Genomic DNA, 24,568 nt, shown 5'->3' with positions numbered 1-24,568 from the left:
GAGCATCTACAAGCAGAAGGTGAGGTGTCCCCACTATGGGTCTGCTCTGCAGCCCTGCGGATGTCTCACCAGCCTGTATGGGGTGTGCTCCTGGGGACACCACCTTGAGGCTGCTCCAGGGAGCTGAAAGAGGGCAGGCCTGGGGGACAAGAGATGGACAGGGACCTGAGAACTGTCCATGGCACCACCCAATAAGCCTGCACCTATCCTTTCATCCAAACAGGTCCAGGAAAAAGGCAATTACACCCCCGAGAAATGTGGCCAGTCAGGGAGCATGAGAGCTTGTGCTGCTCTTGGGGGCCACAGAGACCCACCTGACTGGTTCTGGATGAGACAAAGGCTGCAGGCTGACACACCTATGCAACTCTCCTCCTGCCCAGGTGAGATCAGTCCCAAGTGTCAGCATGTCAGCCACCCCCAGGAGGGTCCTGGGCGTGTTATCGGACCTCACTCAGGCAGAGGTGAGGCTCAGCGGGTGATTGGGGCAACCAGACCCACACTAGCGGGAGGCACCAGAAGGGATGCGGGCCCGGACAGGGTGGGGGCTGTGAGGCCCCAGGTGTGCCCGGCCAGGACACAGCTGTGCTTACTTCCCAGAACGGATAGCCAAGGTGGTCTCAGACAAGGCTGTGCCTCTGAGCTACATTCCCACAAAGACTTCAGGGTGGCAGTGCAGCCTCAGCCTGCGCCAGCACCCCCAGGCCTTCCCGAGGTGCCTATCGACCTGCTGAGCCCAGCTAATGGGCTCCTCTGGGCATTGAGTTCAGAGGCGAGGTTGCCTGCAAGCAACATTGCACTGTAGCTTGGGCAATATAGTGGGAATCATCTATTAAAAATAAAAAGAAGAAATACAATTATACTTTCAAATGATATTTTGTAAAGATTTACAGCATGTATACATATGCTGCAGTCCTCTGGGGGACCCAGGCACACTATATTAAAGCTAAAAACTGCCCTGAAACTTTCAGGACACCTTGTATTTTATTATTTTTATATAACCACTGGATCACCATGTTGCTTGGCACTATGAAAACATCTTTGAATACATTTACTTAACTATAAGAAAATTTACCAGCAAATGAGAACCATTATAGTTCATAAGAAATACACCATAGAGCTTCATAAAAGTAGATAATCAATAACCAATACTTTCTCTTTTTATGACCCCCAAACATGCTAAACTGCTAATAAGAAGGGCTTACAAAGGATATGAATGGCAAATGTTATTTGGCAGCTTTTGCTTGATGATTGCCAGTAACTGTAGCTTCCATGGTAAAAGTAGGAAGGAAGAGCCCTTCCATACCTGACAATGCTGGGACTGCTCCTAGTGGCTTTAGGAGTTGTTAGACTCCCATGTTTTAACAGTGATACTGCACTGATTCCAAATGCATATGCAGGAATATTGGGAAAAAGAAAAAAACATAAAAGAAACAGAAAAGTTATCTTTAAAATCTAAAAAGTTAAACTATTGTTTTAAAAGCCTTATATAGTTTACAGCTATCAGCCCACACACTAAGCAAATATGTGTGTGTGGGCAGGAGTCTTCACTTTGGAGTGGTTTTTATAACTCTGTTTACATTAAACAGGACAGAAGAGTGTAAGAGTGTGTTGTTGCCCTGACAAGGTCCCATTCTTTACTACGAAGTACAATCTTAGTTGTCCTTGAGTTAACTTGAATTGAGGTGTTTCTTCTTTTGAAAATACCAACTTTTCTAGTTCTTTAGCAGGAGAGTTCGTATTTTCCTGTCTTTTTTGATGAGGAGTTCAGATGTTACATTACTCCTCATTTCTTCCTTCAGGAGAGGATAGCCTTAGCACGCTGAAGATGAATTAAATCATCAGCACTCAAAGACCCATTCTTGGCAGCACTATAGAAAACTCTGTCTTGTTCCATCCTTGAAAAAGCCTAAGAATGTCAAATAGAAGAAAGGTACAATTTTAAAGAGGTTTCCGACCTTTTAACAATCACCACTGATGATAAGCCACACATGCAAACTCCTTTAGATAGTTCAGTTACAGCTACTTTTTGTTTTTTCTTTTTTTTTTTTTTTTTGAGGAGTCCCAGGCTGGAGTGCAATGGCACAATCTCAGCTCACTGCAACCTCCGCCTCCCAGGTTCAAGCAATTCTCTACGTCAGCCTCCCGAGTAGCTGGGATTACAGGCGCCTGCTAACATGCCCAGCTAATTTTCACATTTTTAGTAGTGACGGAGTTTCACCATTTTGGCCAGGCTGATCTTGAACTCCTGACCTCGTGATCCATCCACCTCGGCCTCCCAAAGTGCTGGAATTACAGGCATGAGCCACCGCGCCCGGCCCAGTTATAGCTACTTTGGCTGAGGTTTACACTGCCAAGTTCTGTCAACTCATTAAGGTAATCTCAGGGCTAGATTGCTGGAGCAAAGGGGAACTTGTTTTATTGTTACTTAAAAATTGGGCTCCCAAAGATGTCACAGTATTGTGACAGGCTTCTAAGAGCAGTATCATGTTACCTGTGCACTTGTTCCTTAAACATAATGAATGTACACTTTTGCAAAAAGTTAGTTTATTAATCTATTCAAACTCTACCCAATCTACAGTAGTTATTATACACTCAAAGCAAATTTTAACGATGCAGGCATGTGCTGGATTGTATCGGAACATCAAAGAAGTCTAATGACTCAAGCATCAAAAGGCACTACTTCACTTGTACATTAATTATGATAGAAAATGTATTATTTTAAAATACTTCCAAGGTACCACAGAATGTGCCTATTTTAAATGTTCATCCTTGTCAGCTGTAAGTCTGCTGTGTACTTACCAAAAGTCACAAACCATAAATATTACTTTGTCTCATAAAAGTTATCATTTCCAGTAAAATCCCATGTACTTCCCGCATCCAGTATTTGAGACAAGCACACCTTATACAGTCTAAGTGCAGGTCTCTTGGCTTAGGCACTAATGCTGTGTCTAACAAACCCATGGGACTGACTGCACTGTGGTATATACAGTAGAAAATGACATAAATTTGCAAACTAAGTAATAAAAAATCGTCAAGAGTGGTAAGTGCATTATATATGTAGGCATTGCTCAGAATACAATAACAAGAAATCATTTATATATGATTATTTGAAAGGGTAAAGGTTCAAAAGGGAAAGATTACAAATGAATTAAATTTGATTAAAATATTCTGAATTATGCTCACAAAAGAGAAGATAATATCTATAATTTTCAAATGATGTGGATCCTTGTAAAAACCATAAAAGATGCAGGAAGTAGAATGCCATAAAGGTAATAAGCTCTTCAGTATGTTAGTTAATTTTGAAGCTTTCCATTTTTCTAATCACTACTTAATATGACCTAGTCACAGATGTTGGCATTGGTGTTTGACTGAAAACCCACCTTAGTAACTTCGTAGCCTTACCTCCAGCTTCCATGCTCTTTCTCTGTCAAGAAGATAAACTGGTGAATACAGGCCGTTGTTGTGTGCCAAGGTGCGAAGATCGAAGTAGAATCTGCTATAAACACTGCTAGTAACGTTGACATTATAATTAATTAGCTTCAAGAATTTCCTTTCCAACTCATTCCTGGGGAAGGAGAAACACAACAAAACCAACACAGGACAATGTTAGTTCAAAAACATTATTCTTGTGTAAGAAATGTGGTAAAGGCATCATGTGCTCTAGTTTATTAGAACACATGCAAGAACTCACACTGTACAGAACCCTATTGATCTAAGAAATACAAGAAAGCATGCAACTTTCCCAGTTCTCTTTGAAAACTTAGAAAAACAAAAACAACATGAATGTAAAAACTGGGTTAATAACTTGATTTTCTCACGTGCTTTCAAAGACATATTTGAATTTAATATGGAGAAAAACGACATAATCTTAAGAAACAAGTAAAGCCTTCAGCTTTTTCATTTCTTTGAAAACATGAAAGGATTCAATGGAGAAAACCCTTGTAAATACAAACATCCATGGTAAGGCCTTCGGTTGTTCCAGTTCCACATGAACAACAGAACTCATTTCTGAAATAAAACCTGTGAATGTATAGAATGTGGAAATGCCTTCATTTACGTGATATTTACTCCAAGACCCATGATAACATACACTGTAGACAGACCTTACAAATATAAGAAAGCACACTAGATTTGAACCCTAGTAGATTACCAAATTCAGAAAAGTTTTCAGTTTTAACAATTTCTTCAACATTTATATGAAAATTTCCCCTACAGGAAAATCCTCTCAGTGTTCCGAAATTGGAGAGCCTGATGCAAACTGATTATGGCATAATCTTCAAAAATGTGCATAAGTAAATGTTATACTACTTATAAATATTTTGTTTCTCAGTGATTCTTCATTTGAAAGGGTCTCTGTCCTTACTTCCACTTCTTTTGCAAGAGAACACTGAGGTCAAAATTTTGTAGATACTCCTTAAACAATATTAAATGAATTTAATAGGCAGTGTTTTTCTGTTAAGTCAGTTAATAAAATTTTTCTCTGTTTATTTAAAAATATCACACTGAGCTACTAGAATAGCTCCAAATTCTTTTTTGAAACAAATACAGGCTATGCAGGTGGATTCCTACACTAATGTCCAAACAGGGCACAGCTGCTTGCAGTCCATTCTGGATCCAGCACCCCAAGTTTGGGATGAGGAGAAAGGGGACAGCCTTCTCTGCACTCATGCAGCTGACTCAGGTCTCATTCTTGAGGGTTCCATTGCACAACTCAGACTCCATGCTCACTCCCAAGGCACCGCAATAGTGATCAGATGACAGAAATGATGGATGCCATTTATTAGCTGTCACTATTACGGGGCAGGAATACTCTTTACACTTCAGGCGGTAGAAGGATCAAAGAGAAACACCTTGGCTAGACTAAACCCATTTTATGACAAGCCTTTTGGTAGGGCGCTGGCCTTACACAGTGTTTCTCCTAAGTTGGAAATGAAACCCCAAGGTGCTCAGCACCTGTCACTCCTGGCCAGAACAGAGTGTGGGGATGAGTAGAATGCAGTGAGAGGGGAACAGGCTGGGAGCAGCCCTCTGCCAAGTGATTATTCAGCTGTCCCGGCAGAAGATTTTTGTTTGTTTGTTTGTTTTGAGACAGGTTCTTGCTCTGTCACTCAGGCTACAGTTCAGTGGCATGATCCTAGCCTTTCAAGTAGCTGGGACTACAGGTTCATGCCACCTAGCTGGGCTATTTTTTAAAAATTCTCTTTGTAGAGACAGGGTCTCACCTGTTGCCCAGGCTGGTGTTAAACTCCTGTGATTAAGTGATACTCCCACCTTGGCCTCCCAAAGTGCTGGGATTACAGACATGAGCCACTGTGTCCAGCACTTTGTCAAATGTTTAAATAAATATAAAACTAGAGTAATCTTACCACTTTCATAGTAATCCCCATAAAGACTTAACTGTATAAAAACAATACCTCAACAACATATTTGGTTTCTTGGTTTTAAAATTTTATCCATTGGCTAAGTCAACAAATGCTTGATGTTCTCTGGTATGGAAAGCAGTTAGGATATAAGCAGATAGGTGGTTTTCTCATTTGTTTAACTGAAAACCCCACTGAAACTACTTCTAACATTAGTTTCCTATTCATATAACCATAAGACTATAGGAATGTAAATCAGATAATGCTTTAATAATCAGCTAATCAGGAGTTAATTTACTATAGGAATATATGCACTTCATAATCTCTTATGTTTTTCCACAAACATATTTTAAATGTGTAAAATATAGTATTTTATATAATTAACATGTTTATTAATAAAGGCTTAGTTATTGAGGAAAACCATTATGCCTACAGGATATGTATCTTCTTAGTTTTTTGTTGTTTTTTAAATGGCTAATAGCATACCCTTTACAGGCACAGCAAATTTTCTGAATAGGAGCTGCACAGTTTAACTTATATGTATGTATGTATGTATATATGTATGTATGTGTGTGTGTGTGTGTACATATATATATATATACACATATAAAATCCTCATAGCTTAGCTCCCACCTATAAGAGAGAACATATGATATTTGGTTTTCCATTCTTGAGTTACTTCACTTAGAATAATGGCATCCAGCTCCATCCAGGTTGCTGCAAAGGCCATCATTTCATTCTGTTTTATGGCTCAGCAGTATTCCATGGTGTATATATTCCACACTTTCTTCATCTGCCCATTCGTTGATGGGCATTCCATATTTTTGCAATTGCAAACTGTGCTGCTATCAACACACATGTGCATGTGTCTTTTTCATACGACTTCTTTTGCTTTGGGTAGATACCTAGTGTGAGATTGCTGGATTGAATGGCAATACTGTTTTCCATAGTGGTTGTACTAGTTTACATTCCTATCAGCAGCGTAAGTGTTCCCTTTTCACCAAATCCATACCAACATGTACGATTTTTCAATTTTTAAATTATGGCCATTCTTGCAGGAGTAAGGTGGTATCACACTGTGGTTTTCATTTGCATTTCCCTGATAATTAGTGATGTTTCTGAAGGAAAATATATTCTAACAAGACAAACAGATGTTGAAAAGTTTTAAGAAAAATCTGATAAACACTAATTTTTAAATGGTTCAATTTACGGTCCAAAAGAGATCTTTACAATCAACAGCAGAGGGACAAGATAAATGTACATTACACACTTTGTTGCAATGTTTTACATTTTCTAAAAATCTGCAACATAGCTCCTGTTCAGAGCACAGATCAGGGTGCTTCTGCGTTCACAAACAGCATTGTGTAGAACTGCAGCTGGCTTCTGCCACCACTGCTTCTGGAGCTCACATCTGTGGAAACCTGAACATTTCTCTGTGTATTCTCTGACCTTGTAATTAGAACTAGAGCCCCACTGGATTAGCTGCAGGTTTTAGAACAATTTAGCTGCCATTATAGTGGAGCCAAGTGTTCATAATTACAAATTTTGCTCCCTTCAAGAAACCAGTTTACAGACTGATGACAGTAGTGATTAAGAGCACTTTAGCTTCTGCAACTTTCAGAGTACTTCTATTTGTTTCAAATTCATTTTCTGTTACATCCTTTGCTAAAATGGCTACTAGCAATATCACCGTGACAACTCAGTTTCTACTATTTAGCAAAGCAGTAATTTAGCAGCCATTTCAAAACCAACCGACCATCACTAGTGAGTCTCTTCTTAGTCACAAGAATCCTCAATTCACTGGTAAATATACAGTGTAGTAATTCTGAATGAAAGTCTTTAAAAATGTTTTTGGGGTATATTATAGGTGTATATATTTATGTGGTATATAAAATATTTTGATGACTACAATGTGTAATAATCACATCAGGGTAAATGAAGTATCCATCATTCCTCAAGCATACCTTTGTTGTACAAATAATTCAAATTACACTCTTTTAGTTACTGTAAAATGTACAATTAAATAATTCTTGAGTGTTGTCACCCTGTTGTGCTATCAAATACTAGATTTTGTTTATTCTTTCTAACTATATGTGTGTACCTATTAACCATTACCCCCTACTCCTCATCCCCCATACTACTTTTACCAGCCTCTGCTAACAGTTCTCCTACTCTATATCTTCATGAGTTAAATTGTTTGAGGCCGGGCACAGTGGCTCACGCCTGTAATCCCATCACTTTGGGAGGCTGAGGCGGGTGGATCACGAGGTCAGGAGTTTGAGATCAGCCTGGCCAGCATGGTGAAACCCCATCACCACTAAAAATACAAAAATTATCCAGGCATGGTGGCATGAGCCTGTAATCCCAGCTACTCGGGAGGCAGAGGTAGAAGAATCGCTTGACCCCAGGAGGTGGAGGTTGCAGTGAGCCGACATAGCACCGCTGCACTCCAGCCTGGGTGACAGAGCAAGACTCCATCTCAAAAAACAAAACAAACAAAAGAAAACTGTCTTAATTTTTAGTTCCCACAAATAAGTGGGAACACGTAAAGTTTGTTTTTCCATGCCTGGCTTATTTCATTCAACATTTCCATCCATGTTCTTGCAAATACTAAGATCTCATTCTCTTTTACGGTTGAATAGTACTTCATTGTGTATATGTACCACATTTTCTTTAGCCACTCTTCTGTTGATGGACACTCGGAATGCTTCCAAATCTTGGCTGTTGTGAATAGTGCTGCAGTATACATGAGAGTGCAGGTATCTCTCTGATATACTGATTTCCTTTCTTTTGGGTATATACCCAGCAGTAGGATTGCTGGATCATACGGTAGCTCTATTTTTAGTTTTGAGGAACTCCAAACGTTTCTCCATAGTGGCTGTACTTAAATTACATTCCCACTAACCATGTATGAGGGTTACCTTTTCTCTGTATCCTCACCAGCGTTTGTTATTGGCTATCTTTAGAATAAAAGCCATTTTAAGTGGCGTGAGATGATCTCTCATTGTAATTTTGATTTGCATTTCTCTGAAGATCAATGATATTGATGTTGAGTATCTTTTCATATACCTATCTGCTATTTGTATGCCTTTCTTAGTTTTGAAACAGGGTCTCACTTTGTCACTCAGGTTGGAGTGCAGTGGCACAATCACAGCTCACTGCAGCCTCAACCTCCCAGGCTCAGGTAACTTTTGCACCTAAGCCTCCCCAACAGCTGAAACCACAGGCACGTGTCATCATGCCTGGCTAATGTGTCCTCTTTTGAGAAATGCCTATTCAGATATTTTGCCCAGTTTAGAAACCATATTAGATTTTTTTCTATGGAGTTCTTTGAGCTTCTTAAATATTCTGGTAATTAATCCCTTGTCAGATAGTTTTCAAATATCTTCCCCCATTCTGTGTGTTGTCTCTTCACTTAGTTGATTGTTTCCTTTGTTGTGCAGAAGCTTTTTAACTTGATGTGAGCTAATTTGCCCATTTTTGCTTTGGCTGCCTGTGCTTATGAAATATTCAAGAAATATTTGCTGAGTCCAGCATCCCGGAGAGTTTTCCCAATATTTTATTTGTTTCACATTTCAGGTCTTAGATTTAAATTTTTTTAATTTTTAATGTTTTAAAAAATAGAGACAGAATCTCACTGGTTTGCCCAGGCTGGTATTGAACTACTGGGCTCAAGCAATTCTTCTATCTCGGCCTTCCGAAGTGCTGGGATTACAGGCATAAGCCACCGCACCCAGTTGAGATTTAAATCTTTAATCCATTTTGATTTGATTTTTGTATAAGGTGAGAAATAGAGGTCTAGTTTCATTCCTCTGCATATGAATATCCAGTTTTCCCAGCACCACTTATTGACGAGACTGTCATTTCCCCATTGTATGTGCTTGGTACCTTCGTTGACAATGAGTTCACTGTAGATGTATAAACTGGTTTCTGGGTTTTCTATTCTGTTCCATTGGTTGATGTGTCTGTTTTTATGCCAGTGTCATGCTGTTTTGGTTACTATAGCTATAGAGTATAATTTGAAATCAGATAATGTGATTCCTCCAGTTTTGTTTGTTTTTTGCTCAGGGTAGCTTCGGATACTCTGAGTCTTTTGTAGTTACATATAAATTTTAGAATTCATTTTTTATTTCTATTTCCGTAAAGAATGTCATTTTTTTTTTTTTTTTTTTTTTTTTTTTTGCAGACTTGTGGAGGTACCACATTGGTGGTCTGAGATCAGACCTGAAGGAATTCTCTGGGTTAGCAGACAGGGACTCACTTCTTCTCTTACTTTCCCACAAATGAAGTCTCTCTCTCTCTGTGCTAGGCTGCCTGGGGCTCAGAGAGGAGCAATGCAAGTACCCCTGTGGCCACCACCACTGGGACAGCAGTAGGTCTGAAGCTGGCACAGCACTGTGGCAGGCCAAGGCCCACTGTAACACCTACCTGCTGCCACCTATTTCACTCAAGGCCCTGGGGCTCTACAATTAGCAGGTAGTGAAGCCAGCCAGGCTTCTGTCCTTCCCTTAAGTGCAGTAAGTTCTCCTGGTCCCTGGATGGGTTCAGAGGTGCTGTCTGGGAGCCAGGGCTGGAGTCATAAACCTTAGACATCTACCTGGTGTTCTGCTCTACCATGGCTGAGCTGGCACTGAATCCACCAGGCAAATCCATTCCCACTGTTCCCTCCCCTTTCCCCAGGCAGAGTAGTCTGTCCCCACGTATATCGTCAACACAGTCCCATGGGGATTACTGTCAGGTCACCACTGATTCTCACTCAATGCCCAAGTGCTCTCAGTCAACTTGTGGTGAATGCTGCCTGGCCTGAAACTCACTCTTCAGGGAAGTGGGCTCCCCTCTGGCCCAGGGTGTGTCCAGAGATGCCATCCAAGAGCCAAGGCCTGAATCGGGGACTCCAACAGTCCACTTGGTGCTCTTCTCCACTGTAGCTGAGCTGGTATCTAAGCTCAAGAAAAATCCTCTTAACTCTTCCCTCAGCTTTTCTCAAGCAGAGAGAGTCTCTCCTCACAGCCACCACAGCTGGGAATGTGCTGGGTCACACCTGCAGCCAGCACATCTCTGAGTCTCACTCGAGGCCCATGGTATATACTATCTGGTCACCACTGATGATTCTTCAGGGCCCAAGGGCTCTTTCATCAGAAAGTGATGAATCCTGCCATTACTGAGTCCCTTTAAGGCAGCAAGTTCCCTTCTGGCCCAAGGTTTGTCTAGAGATGTTATCCTGAAGCTGGGACCTGAAATGGGGGTCTCATGACTCTGACCAGTGCCCTCTCCTACTGTGGCTGAGCTAGTATCCAAGTTGCAAGACAAAGTCCTCTTTCCTCCCCTCAAGCAGAAGAAAGAGGTCTCTGTCAGACCTGTGAGCTGCACTGTCTAGGGCTGGAGGCGGGGTGGGCAAGCACTCCCTAGCTGCCCCAGCTGCTGTCTCTGTAGGTCACATGCCCCTAAATACACTGGCTTCAAGGGCAGCACAGCAGTCCTTGTGGCCTAGACAGACTTTCAGGTTTATTAAGGACCCCAGAGTATTTTATCCCACAGTAGCCAGTAGCCTTTCATAACTCAAGTTCCAAACACTGGCATGAACAATTCCTCCCTGGCTAGGGCTAGTCTAAATGTTTCCTCCATGGGTGGGCATTGGATGAGTGCAGCCTTGTTTTGCTTTCTGCTATGACAAGGCAGTGCTGAATTTAGCGCAAAGTCCCACAGTTGCTGTGCTCTCCCTCCCCCAAGCATGTAGCCCCTCTTCTCACCACAGGTCCACTGCTGGGACATGGGGGAGGAATGGCATCAGCAATTCAAGACTGTCTTTTCTACACTATTCAGTGCTTCCTTCAGTGATATGAAGTTAAAACCAGGTACTATGAATGCTTACCTGATTTTTAGTTCCTATGCAGGTGCTTTTTTTATTTAGATAGTTCCTAAATTTGTTATTCCTGTGGGGAGCACAATTGGCAGAGACTGCTATTCAGCCATCAGGCTCCACCTCTGTGACGGCATACATTCTGAAAGACAGTCTTAACTGGAATAACAGGCAAATGTAAAAAAAAAAAAAAAAAAAGAAAAACAAAAACCCAAAACCTCTTGCCACTGCCTGTCATGATCTTGATCTTCATATGGTGCTCAATGTCATCAAGAGGTATTCCTTCAGATTTCCCTAAATGTCACCCACAAAGCCATTTTCGCTGTCTAGTGGACACTGTGACAGCCTCTGCTGGAAATGTCTCCCTGGCTCACTTTGCCTACCAGCTCCAAGGCCCTTCCCTTTACAACAATCATGAGGCCAGACTGGAAGAAAGACCCCATGAAGCTTCTGTTTCAGCATCATGTTGGTGCCATCTGTGAGCAACCCCATGACTCAGCAAGATTTATTGCACTCTCACAGGTAACTCGGGGCCCCCAAAGTGCTGCTGTGGTTTTATGAGTGCCCAGGGAACCTCTTGAGTGTGGTGAGCACTGGGTGATGCTCCAGCAATGTTTCTCAGACTGCCTGAGGGGAACACTGGAACTTCTAACTCATCAGCCCAATTTCCAAACATATGTAACACTCCACTGGGATGGGACAGGGGCACAGGGATCTGTGGATATTCTGTATCTCAAGGTTTCTATAAAACAGAACTTCAGATAAAAGCAGGGGGAACACCAGCAAAGGCAAATTCACAATGTGTAACTCAGGGTGAAACTACACAGTTTTCACAGTCCAGAGGCCTTAGACCTGTCACTGGCCAAATAATTATTTCAAAGGCCACATATGTGCTCCTTACAAAGAGACTGAACTTGCACACAGCTTTGAAAAAGCCATGAAGATATTTACTGTACTATTATGTTCTGGTAGTACACTGGTAAGATAATGCCAAAAATATTCACCAGAAAAATACTTTTCAATTTATGAGCAGATTATTAAAACATCAATTTACCAAGACCTACCAGCAAACAATGAAAAATATGAACTATCGTTCTAAAGCTGGATGGAAAAAGTATGTGGTGTTTATGTCCATTTTCATTATCTGCACAACGTAACCTTTAAAAATATTTCTTAGAGTGTTTAAGTTTATGGGAGCACATAAAGTACTGAAAAAATGGTTAGAAAGTTCACAAAAACCATACAAACTCACATTTCTTCAACTGTAGTGTTCTCAAAGAGCTTGCAGTAGTCCTCATTCCACACAGCCATGTCACTCCAAACCTTGGAGGCAAGAAGAATGGCTCCCAAGACAATCCTCTTCCAGTTAGTTGGACAAATGTCGATATTAGCATAACTTACAAGTCTTTCTATATAAATCTGCAAAACAGAGCACTGGCCTTTGATTTAGCTCAGTTTAAGTGCTGTGATAAGAATTCTTATGAATGACAGATTTCTTCTGGTTTTGACCAGAAAGTAAGTGTTTATGTTCTACAGAGATTTGCTTGATCAGGCCAAACAAGGGGCCATATCACAATTGTAGGTCAGATACTTCTGCTACCTACTCTGCCCATAGAAGTTCACAGCCCAATTTTGGTTACAAGAATGACCGTATATCTCAGCCAAGGGCATCACGAAGACAGGCAGTGTTGTCACCTTCACACTCATAAAAGATAGCAGACATACAAGCCCAGTGTGGATTAAAGTCATTCAATAAATCCTTAAGTGCCTACATATGTAATGTCTCACACAGAGCTGGTAGGTAGATGGGAATTTTACAAGTACGTCAAGCTTGAATATGTAAAACCCATGTAATAGTGAGCAAATGTTAACCTCCTTTTCACAAAAACTCACCCTTCTGTGGCACTAGCTTTAAAAACTGCTGGTCAAGAGAGCCTCCCAGCAGCTGCTGTGTAGAGCAGCATGGCAGGAGCGGGTCTGTGGGGTTGTAAAACATTCCCCATATTCAGTTGCCCACTTGGTAAGAAACACATGTGTATAAAGGATGGTCCTTCTCACAGCCCCTATTTTGCACGTCTTCATGATCCCTTCATAAAAATTTATTCTGTCTTACACCATCTGCAACTTAGACAATTCTGTTGGTTTTAAGGTGGAAACAGCTGCCAGTCTCTGTATCCCTGGGATTCCTCTACACCTGCCAGGCAGTTGGTGAGACAATCCTATGAATTACTTTACATCTATCAAACATCTGTCCTACAAAGAATTGGGCAAAGTGAATAGCTGAGTAAAGATTAAAGGTGAGCTGTGAGGTGTTGTGACTTCAGAGGGTGCTCTGCAGAACAGTATGTCTGTGAGCTACTTGAACTGTTTACATCGAAACAAAAGGAAAAAACTTTATATAAATAAGCAAGTTTATTTCTTGTCTGGAGGGTATCAGATTGCAGAACACTGCCAGATCTGATACTGATCTGAACACTGCCAAACTCAAGTATGTTTTCAAAAACAAATGGCTATTGAACATGACATTTTACAGATTCCACTCCCTTTCTCCCAAACTCTGCACTCTCAAGTATTTCAAGAGTGAAACTCCCTCCCAGGGTTCAACTGCGTAGGAATCAGAGACCTTTGAAACAACATGGCAAGCCCTCTACTTCCTGTCCCCTTTCCTGCTAAGCTGCTGACCTGCTGACACTCATCCATGCCACGTGCCCTTCTGGGTGACTTTGAGAATTCTTTATTCCCACCGATGCCAACTCTTCCCTCAGTGCAGTTGATCCCATCTCACTTTTGCAGCACACTGTTCCCACAATCACCTCTTTCTGAAGATTTTCTTCCTCTCTACCAGAAATTTCCTCCAAATTGTGTTTCCTTTGTCCCCATCCCACTCCCCACTCCTCTCCAACTGTGTCCTCTCACTGGTGCTCACCGCACCATACCCTCATACCAGCTCCTCATCTTCCATCTCTCCTTCAGCTACACTGCCTGCCCCTGTTGAGGCTCCTCTTGCCAACAGGCACTTGTCTCTTGTGTCTTCACGCTGACAAACTAAAGCTCTGCCATTTGCCATTTGCCTAGGTGTTGGGGCCAAATAGCTACATTTCAGTTCCCCTGCTCCAATCTGTGTGCAATGCCTCTTACATCTACCTTCACTGGTGGTCTGCATGGTTTGATGGTGACCCACAGTCTATCACTGCTCACCTGCATTACCCTAGTTGCTTCTTAACCCTCTTCGCTGCCTCCACTCTGCCTCCCAACTATGGATTACTGTCCGCAAAGCAGCCAGCATAACCTCTTCATTTAGAACATGGCACTCCTCTGCTCAAGATCTCCCCACGAGCTTCCCATCAAACTGGAGTAAAACCTCAACTTCTTCCTACGGCCTACAAGCCAAAAGGCCCTGTGAGCTATGGTACTGCCTGAGGGGCCTCATCTCCACCGTTCCCCTCATTCTTCACTCTGACTATGCTCGTCACCTTGCTGTTTGTTCCTCAAACACACGTGAAACACATTTCTGTCTGTCCTGGCAATCATCCTGCTGCCTGTAATGTCAGCACTCTTTCCCGTCACTCCTTCAGTCAGGTCACTGTTCTAATGTCAGCTCTCTAGAGAGGCTCTTCCTCATCTGTCTACCTAAAATAGCCCCCAATCACTCTGTATCCCTTTATCCTGCTTCCTCTTCCTGCTGTTTCATACACTTAAGTTCCATCTTCCTAGAATATAATAAGCTCATAAAACCAAGAACTGTGTTCCACCTGTCCTCTCCTCTACCCCAGCACTTAGAAGAGCGGCACAGGGTCAGCATCCAGTGAGTGTTCACAAATCAGTCACTGCTTGGCAGCATTCAGCACTGTGACTACAGCTTCTCTTATCTTGAACTCTTTCTTCTTTTATTATCCTCTTCTGCTTTTCCTCTTCCCACTCTAGTAGCCACTCCTCTGGGGGCTTGTCCCTTAAATGATAATAGTCTTTATCGACCTATTTTCTGTCCATTTTATCTGTTTTTGAGACAGGGTCTCACTCAGTTGCTCAGGCTAGAGTGCAGCCTCCACCTCCTGGGCTCAAGTGATCTTCCTGCCTCAGCCTGCCGTGTGCCTGGTGCCACAGGCATGTGCCATCATGTCCAGCTAATTTCTTATTTTTTTTTTTTTTTAGTAGAAATGGGTCTCACTTTATTGACCAGTCTGGTCTTGAACTCCTACACTTGAGCAATCCTCTCAACTTGGCCTCCCAAAGTGCTGGCATTACAGGCATGAGAAACCGTACCTGGCCTTACTTTTTGTTTTCTTAAGATGCAGGGTCTCGGCTGGGTGCGGTGGCTTACACCTGTAATCCCAGCACTTTGGGAGGCTGAGGTGGGTGGATCACGAGGTTAGGAGATCGAGACCATCCTGGCTAACATGATGAAACCCTGTCTCTACTAAAAATACAAAAAATTAGCCAGGTGTTGTGGCGGGTGCCTCTAGTCCCAGCTACTTGGGAGGCTGAGGCAGGAGAATGGCGTAAATCTGGGAGGTGGAGCTTGCAGTGAGCCGAGATTGCGCCACTGCACACTCCAGCCTGGGTGACAGAGCGAGGGTCCCTCTCAAAAAAAAAAAAAAAAAATACAGGGTCTCATCATCTGGCCCAGGCTGGACTTAAACTGCTGGGCTCAAGTAATTCCCCCACCTCAGCCTCCCAAGTACCTACGACTAAAGGCATGAAACCACCATGCCTGGCTTGTCCAATTTCATTCTACACACTTTCTTGGTATTTAAACAGCTGCTGTTTCTCTTCATTCTGTAGCTCTACATCAGATTCATGCTCTAGTCCTGTATATCCAAATGACGACTAGACTCTGCTACTCTGCTCTCTCAAAGGCACACCAAGCTTAGCCTATGTACAAAACTCTCCCTTTTCCAATCCAGCTTTCCCTCCTGCATCACCTGTCTCTACATCTGGAAGCACCACTCCTGCTTCCCTCTAGCATGAGCTTAAGAGTTCCAAATGACTTGCAGCTCCTCGAGAAGGCCTGTATCTGGTCCAGTGCCCTTTGAGGGCTTTGATTCAAGTGCACAGCAGGAGCCTTCTCCCCTAGACTCTAACTGGTTGCTAAAGAAGTATTGACCTAAGTATTTTTTCATTCCTGGCCATGCAGTTGACTTTCCTCTATAGGTTTGTTGTGGGGAGGAGTAAGATTATTTTCAACAATTTGAACAGAATTTATTATTTAAAATGATAGGTTTACAAAAGGAATTTGTAGGAATAATGTAAATGTAATGACACAGCTATGGTTTGGTAGACCAACTGGAACCACATTCCTGGGCAACTTCATGAGCAGGCACAGGTGATCAGCAGGGATAGATAAACACACATCATCGAAGGAACAAAGAATTGAGGGCAGCAGCTGTCAATGACAACATGCATCAGAATTGCCTGGGGATATACCCTGGGACTCAGCTTAGACCTACACTGGCATCCTTTCCTGCCCATCAGCCAGATGGTTCTGTTACTGCTCCCCATTCCAAGCCCTCCACATGCCCTGGATGTGTGTGCACTGTGTGTGCATGTGTTTACTGATGTGTTGGGGGAGAAATCAGAAATCCCTCCTGCTGCCTTTAATAGCAATTGTTCTGTGATGAGAAAAGCAATTGTGACATTTTAAGCCATAATGATGATTCAACTAAAATGTATTTGCTTTCAAAAGTTTCTCTTAAAATTCTGAGATAACTTCAGAAACCTACTGTATTAAAAAACAGGACAATACCACCCTGTTTACAAGAAGAATTTCTAAAGCTGCTTTATAAATAGAAAATATCTTACCAAACTTACGATTGCAAATTCAGCTGTTAGCCTCATGGCTTTAAACAGAGTATGAACAAATCTGAAAATCAATTTGTGTTCAGGATCATACTTAAAATATTCCTCCAAAACCTCTTTTCGCTGAAAGAAGAAAGGATGCAATGTAAGTATCCATTGAAGAAAAAACCTGAGGTGCTCTTAAGACAGCAGTGTTCACATTTGTGCCCATGTGTCACTTACGATAATTTTGATTGGTGAGATGTCTTTTAGTTTTTTACAATATGAACAGTAGGATCCTGAAATACCATAATGATTTAATACTCATCCACATTCACTTAAAAATTATATGAGCTTAAGCTCAGAAAATGTTTATATTCTTTTTTACCCTTTCCCTCACATAATTCCATCCAAATGTAAGCTACTAGTAGGCTTTAATGTCTTACTGACTGTATGTCATTCTTCTCTGCAATAAACTTTGAAAAAATATAGTTTCCTGTAACCATGAGGCTCTAAGCTTGTGCTGATAAATACAATAGTCACTAGCCACATGTGGCTATTATGTACCTAAGGAAGTACATTTTTAAATTTTTACACCATGTAAGTTGATATAAACTTAAATTCTTTTTTTTTGTTTGTTTGTTTGATTTTTTGAGACAGATTTTCACTCTTGTTGCCCAGGCTGGAATGCAATGATGTGATCTTGCCGCACTGCAACTTCCGCCTCCTGGGTTCAGGCGATTCTTCTATCTCAGCCTCCCGAGTAGCTGGGATTACAGGCACATGCCACCATACCCAGCTAATTTTTATATTTTTAGTAGAGACAGGGTTTCATCATATTGGTCAGGCTGGTCTCAAACTCCTGACCTCCGGTGATCCGCCCACCTCAGCCTCCCAAAGTGCTGTGATTACAAAGTTGTGAGCCACCACAACCAGCGAACTTAAATTATTTTTAACCCTCTTCATAAAAATCATGCTTCTTTGTTAAAAGTATTTACATATACTTATATTGCTTGATACTATTAACAATTATCTTTTAAAAAGATACGTTTTCTGTTATTTGGATAGTATATTTACTCACATTAGCTCACTAATTAAACATACCTGCAGATCAGTTCTTATTCCAGCATGTTCTTTTTACAACACTTTTAAAATAAGATGACTAGATGCCACATGAAATGGGGAACAAGACTTAAAGAAAGATGCCTTTGACTGCGGGCATGAAACAGATACAAATCTATGATGAAAATACAGACTCAGGCTGGGCGTGGTGGCTCACCCCTGTAATCTCAGCATTTTGGGAGGCCAAGGTGGGCGGATCATGAAGTCAGGAGATTGAGACCATCCTGGCTAACATGGTGAAACCCTGTCTCTACTAAAAATACAAAAAATTAGCTGGGCGTTGTGGCAGGCACCTGTAGTCCCAGTAACTCAGGAGGCTGAGGCAGGAGAATGGCATGAACCCAAGAGGCAGAGCTTGCAGTGAGCCGAGATCACGCCACTGCACTCCAGCCTGGGCAACAGAGTGAGACTCCGTCTCAAAAAAAAAAAAAAGAAAGAAAATACAAACTCAATAAAAGTGACACTTACTGGGCTGGGTGTGGTGGCTCACGCCTGTAATCCCAGCACTTTGGGAGGCCGAGGTCAGGAATTCAAAACCAGTGTGGCTAACATGGTGAAACCCCATCTCTACTAAAAATACAAAATCAGCCGGGCGTGGTGGTGGGCACCTGTAATCCCAGCTACCTGGGAGGCTGAGGCAGGAGAATCGCTTCAACTTCGGAAGCAGAGTTTCCAGTGAGCCAAGATGGCACCATTGCACTCCAGCCTGGGCAACAAGAGTGAAACTGCATCTCAAAAAAAAAAAAAAAAAGTGACACTTACTGTAAGTGGGTGTAACCGTTCATCAAATATGCCCAAAGATCTATCTGCATCTCTATAAAATAAGAATGTGTATTACTTCAAAAACTGTTAATATCTTAGTATAATATCTGCTTAGTAAAATAATGCCTCCTATGTGCCTATGTGCTTTGGTGTTTACTTCACCAAAACAAACAGTTTTTACAAATTCTCCTTGATACTGACTTGCGGAGGGTTTCCTGACCTCTTCTTCCTCAGCATAGCATGTCCTGTACTGTGAAGTCTTTTATACCATAACCAGTCAGAACTGCCTGTAAGTATTGACTCTCCCTAACAGGCAATGGCAATAAACCAAACACATTTTCACTCCTCTAACCACACAGTAAAACACAAGAACGTTTTACAAAGCAGTAGTGGTGGGCAATACTCTCTTTAGAACTTTAATAAATGTAAATGTGATTCAGATTTTCTAGCTTCCTTTAATTTAAACTACTAAAAATAATAAATACATCATGAGAATATACTACAGAGAACTAAAGAGAACCATCAGTTTCATTTAAAAATACAACTGGGCCAGTGCAGTGGCTCACACCTGTAAAATCCCAGCACTTTGGGAGGCCAAAACAGGCAGATCACTTGAGCTCCTTTAGGAGTTCGAGACCAGCCTGGGCAACATGACAAAACCCTGTCTCTACCAAAAATACAAAAAAATTATCCAGGCATGCTGACACACATCTGTGGTCCCAGCTACTCAGGAGCCTGAGGTGAGAGGATTGCTTGAGCTGAAATCATGCCAATGGACTCTAGCCAAGTGACAGAGTGAAACTCGGTCTAAAAAAAAGGTACAACTATCATTCTCAAAAATAAACGAAGCTGTCACTCATTCACAAGGAAATGTGTCACTCATGTCACAAGGAAAATAAGTATTTGTTTCCAATGATAGAATTGAAGCTTTCCCAAGGACTTTGAAAAACTTGTTCCTTCCACTGTAAGCTTGACCGCTTCTCAATACTTAAGGACGTTTTAAAATAAGACTGGTGGTTAAATTAAAAAAGGGATTTTTGATACAATAAAACATAAACCAATATTTTCCAAATAACTAATGCATAATATTATAAATGCAAGTATGTGGGGAAAGAACCACTTATTGTTCAAGAAAGATCGGTGAGTACTGAGAATACATTTGCTAATATGTAAAATGCCACTGTAACTAATTTAAGAAACTAGCACTTGTGAAGTTTTGATTTAGTATTAAAGAATACCCACAACTGTCTTAAAGCTTGAAAAATACACCTTTTACCAACTACGTATTTGCATGAGGCTAGGTCATCTTATTGCTTCTTTAAAGCAAATTGCAAAGAAAGAGCTAGAGAATCCAGTTGTCTTCTATTAAGCTCAACACTACAGACTATCAATAATATAAATACATGACACACTTTTTACTCAACATTTTATCATAGAAAAGTTATATTTTCATTTAAAATTTTATGTTAACAATATTGTTCTCAAGGAATATTTTCTATTGTCACAACCTGGGTCATGGGTTACTACCGACATCTAGTTGGTAAAGGCCATGAATGTTGCTAAATTTTCCGTAATGCACAGGACAGTCTTCACAACAAAGCATTATCTAGCTCATAATATCAATAGTGTTAAGACTGTGAAATCTAAACTAAAAATAGATTTTGAAAAAAATCTCGTTTATATTTCTATCAGAGTAAATATCAATATAATCAATATAAAATCATACTCATTGGGATACTCAATCATTTAAGAATTTAAAAAGTCTCAAGGACCAAAGAAAACACAAATAATTTGCTTCAATATTTTAGTAGGCACAATACAGCTTATGATGTCTAGAGCTGTGATCTAACGCTGAGCTTAATATCATGCAAAGTAATTAGCCAGAATAACAAGACTAAAAAAGCTCACCTTTTCTTGATATGATAATATATCGCCAAGGTCACACTGTGGAAGGAAAAAATATTCATAAGAATAAATGTTATCATTTGTTAGGCTTGAAGACATCTTTTAAGAGGGGGGCAGAGGAAACTCTCCTAGCGGCTCTGAAATTCAAATCTTATAGTTCAGAACAGTACCATAAGGGCACTTTCTTATTTTCATTTCTTGGCTTTTAGCAAAAATATGAGAACCAAAATGCAAGGCAGTATGCTTTTAGAAGACATGTTTCTGTTGATGATTATAATATATAAATAACAACATATTTCCCTGTTATATGCTCTTCTACCCACAAAACCTTTCATGCCATGCAATTTATTTTATGCATTTATCTATTTTTTGACCCAGAGTCTCACTCTGTCGCCCAGACTGGAGTGCAGTGGTGCGATCTTGGCTCACCAAAACTTCCACTTCCCAGGTACAAGGGATCCTCATGCCTCAGCCTCCCAAGTAGCTGGAACTACAGGTTTGCACCACTATGTCCAGCTAATTTTTCTATTTTTAGCAGGGACAGGGTCTCACCATGATGGCCAGGTTGGTCTCAAACTCCTGGCCTCAAGTGATCCCCCTGCCTCAGAACTCCCAAAGTGCTGGGATTACAGGCATGAGCCACCACACACAGCTTCATGCAGTTTCCATCTATGTGTCCATATGTTTAAGCCATACAGTAGTGTTTTCTTTTTAAGATGTTAGGCCATGCATTTTAGTTTAGTTCACTATCTCCTACCACCCATTTTTAATTATTTCCCTAAAAATACATAATGAAAGTGCTTTATAACAAAATTATTTGAAATCACTTTTGTATAATTATTAAAAAATATATTAGTAAACATAACCACACAGGAAATCAATGATAGGTGCAGTGATCCTAAAATATGCAGTGCTGACAAGGCAGTATACCATGACACAGTGTAATATGAATGGCAGTTACCTTCAATTAGTTTAACTGAAATATTTATGAACAGATACACCTCTTCAGATACATGTAACTATATTCCTAAGTTACTCACAGATGCTGTGTATCACAAAACAAGAGGTTCTCTTACATAAGTTATGTGCTTCCATTTGCCCTCAGCATCTAGAATGAGACTCAAAATAACTGAGGGAAGGAAAATCCGAATTTTAATAATAGGTCTATACAATATTAGCACTTTTTAAAAAGCCTATAACATTAGCACTTAAGATGGATATGTCTATAGTGCTTCAAGTAGTTTTCATCTCTAAAATCATTTTAAAATCACAGAATTTGAAGTTACATGCTGGAAAGGACCAATGACCTTACATGACATTTAATCCAACACTCATTTTACAGATCAGGGAAACAAACCTTAAAACTGACTTGCCCAAGGTCCCACCAAATAGGAGCAGTTTCTCGTCCTAAACTCAAATTAAGCAGTGCTCTCAAACTTTGCTGTACATTAAAATCAACTGAGGAGCTTTAATAACTGCCTCATTTTCAACATGAGACTTTTTAATTTAATTAATTAGCATTGGGTAGGACTTTAGGCATTAGGGTTGTTGTTAAAAATTTCCCTGGTGACTTCAAAGTGCAGCAAAGTTTGGAGTGATTGAGTTGGGGTGAAAATCAGAATCTTCTGGGATGCTTTTCTTCACAAGAAGATGCCTCACATCCACTCCTATTTTCCTAAAGGGCTTCTCAGTGCCTAGAGACAGAGGGAAGGTTGAGGTGAGAAGATACAAATGTTTGCAGACATGTATTTTGAAAAAAAAACCTTGCAAAAGTGATCCCAATGAGTTCCATCTACTCCATTGACAACAGTGCACTATTAACCCATAATAAACATTTTTCAAAATCTTTTCTTGAAGTCAATTTGCCCTATTAATTTGCTCAATAAACCTTTATTTCACTAATAGTGAATATACCAAATGATAATTTCTCAAACTTGTTGATGGGAAATTAAAACTTACTTTACTTTCAAAAGTAGACTTCTAAAAATTAGAATAATGAGGAAAAAAGCGTGAAATTTGTTTGAGCAAGATTAATGTTTAAAACTACTTTTAAATTGTATGCTAACACATCAAAACTTTTGAATTCAAGAAGCCAGGGATACATACCAGAGTGATTTTTTTTTTTTTTTTTTTTTTTTCCTCAAGGATTTAGAGGCTTGGCTGAATACAGACATTTAGTGATTACTCAATAGGTCCCAAAGCTCAGGACTTGAGACAGAGTTTGAATCCAGTTTTCACTGAAACACAATTTCATCTCTACTACTGTGATAAAGGAGAGAGGAAGTGACATTATTATAAGTGTAAACTTGCCTCTTTGTTGTTGTAGTTATTGGTTTTAGAAATGGAGTTTTGCTCTCGTTGCCCAGGCTGGAGTGCAATGGCATAATCTTGGCTCACTGCAACCTCTGCCTCCTGGGTTCAAGCCATTCTCCTGCCTCAGCCTCCCAAGTAGCTGGAATTACAGATGCCTGCCATCACGCCCAGCTAATTTTTGTATTTTTAGTAGAGACAGGGTTTTGCCGTGTTAGCCAGGCTGGTCTCGAACTCCTGATCTCAGGTGATTGGCCTGCCTTGGCCTCCCGAAGTGCTGGGATTACAGGCATGAGCCACCATGCCTGGCTGCCATGTTTTTTTAAATTATACTTTAAGTTCTGGGATACATGTGCAGAACGTGAAGGTTTGTTATACATGTATACATGTGCCCTGGTGGTTTGCTGCACCCATCAACCCGGTATTTCTCCTAATGCTATCCCTCCCCTTGCCTCCCACTCCCCGACAGGCCCTGGGGTTTGATATTCCCCTTCCTGTGTCCATGTGCTCTCATTGTTCAACACCCACATATGAGCGAGAACATGCGGTGTTTGGTTTTCTGTTCCTGTGTTAGTTTGCTGAGAGTGATGGTTTCCAGCTTCATCCATGTCCCTGTAAAGGACATGAACTCATTCTTTCTTATGGCTGCATAGTATTCCATTGTGTATATGTGGCACATTTTCTTTATCCAGTCTATCATTGATGGGCATTTGGGTTGGTTCCAAGTCTTTGCTATTGTAAATAGTGCAACAAAAAACATACATGTGCATGCACCTTTATAGCAGAATGACTTAAAATCCTTTGGGTATATAGCCAGTAATGGGATTGCCGGGTCAAATGGTATTTCTGGTTCTAGATCCTTGAGGAATCGCCACACTGTCTCCACAATGGTTGAACTAATTTACATTCCCACCAGCAGTGTAAAAGCATTTCTATTTCTCCACATCCTCTCCAGCATCTGTTGTTTCCTGACTTTTTAATGCTCGCCATTCTAACTGGCATGAGATGGTATCTCATTGTGGTTTTGATTTGCATTTCTCTAATGACCAGTGATAATGAGCTTTTTTTCATATGTTTGTTGGCCACATAAATGTCTTCTTTTGAGAAGTGTCTGCTCATATCCTTCACCCACTTTTTGATGGGTTTGTTTTTTTCTTGTAAATTTGTTTAAGTTCCTTGTAGACTCTGGCTATTAGGCCTTTGTCAGAAGACATTAATATTCTAAATTAGCACTTTCCAAACTGTGTTCTAAAAATCAATACTCATAATCCAAGGAGGTGATAATGATGTACACTGGACAAACCCAGTGGAGCTTGTGGTGGTGTTGGTTGTTTTTCCTTTTAAAATAAACTTCATCTCAGGGTGCTCTCAAAGCGCATCTTTGTGACCCATGAGGTTCTCATGCACAATGGGAGAAAATCAAATGCAGATACACTGTGGTGCCAGAAGAGAAAAAGCTTTTTCTTCTTCCAAG

The 24,568-nt window shown here is 40.8% G+C and overlaps 1 protein-coding gene across 3 annotated transcripts in view; it reads right to left on the bottom strand.

The window, feature by feature from the left end:
• Positions 1-962: 962 nt before the first annotated feature.
• Positions 963-24,568, bottom strand: part of LOC100453709 (cyclin-Y-like protein 2) — a 35,889-nt gene continuing 12,283 nt past the window's right edge. For 2 of the 3 annotated variants that reach the window (XM_054523243.2, XM_054523245.2), the window contains 6 exons: positions 20,788-20,823; positions 18,880-18,931; positions 17,020-17,139; positions 12,473-12,639; positions 3,403-3,565; positions 963-1,906 (listed from right to left, as the gene is read on the bottom strand). In XM_054523243.2, coding sequence (XP_054379218.1) covers positions 1,796-1,906; positions 3,403-3,565; positions 12,473-12,639; positions 17,020-17,139; positions 18,880-18,931; positions 20,788-20,823 — 649 coding nt within the window. In that variant the 3' untranslated portion in view covers positions 963-1,795. The remainder of the gene's footprint in view (positions 1,907-3,402; positions 3,566-12,472; positions 12,640-17,019; positions 17,140-18,879; positions 18,932-20,787; positions 20,824-24,568) is intronic. The other variant, XM_054523244.2, reaches the window with a different exon arrangement.

Source organism: Pongo abelii, chromosome 8, assembly GCF_028885655.2.
Source record: "Pongo abelii isolate AG06213 chromosome 8, NHGRI_mPonAbe1-v2.0_pri, whole genome shotgun sequence".
NCBI lineage: Eukaryota > Metazoa > Chordata > Mammalia > Primates > Hominidae > Pongo > Pongo abelii.
Note: the sequence above shows the minus strand (reverse complement) of the source record. Positions and strands in the feature narration are given on the sequence as shown.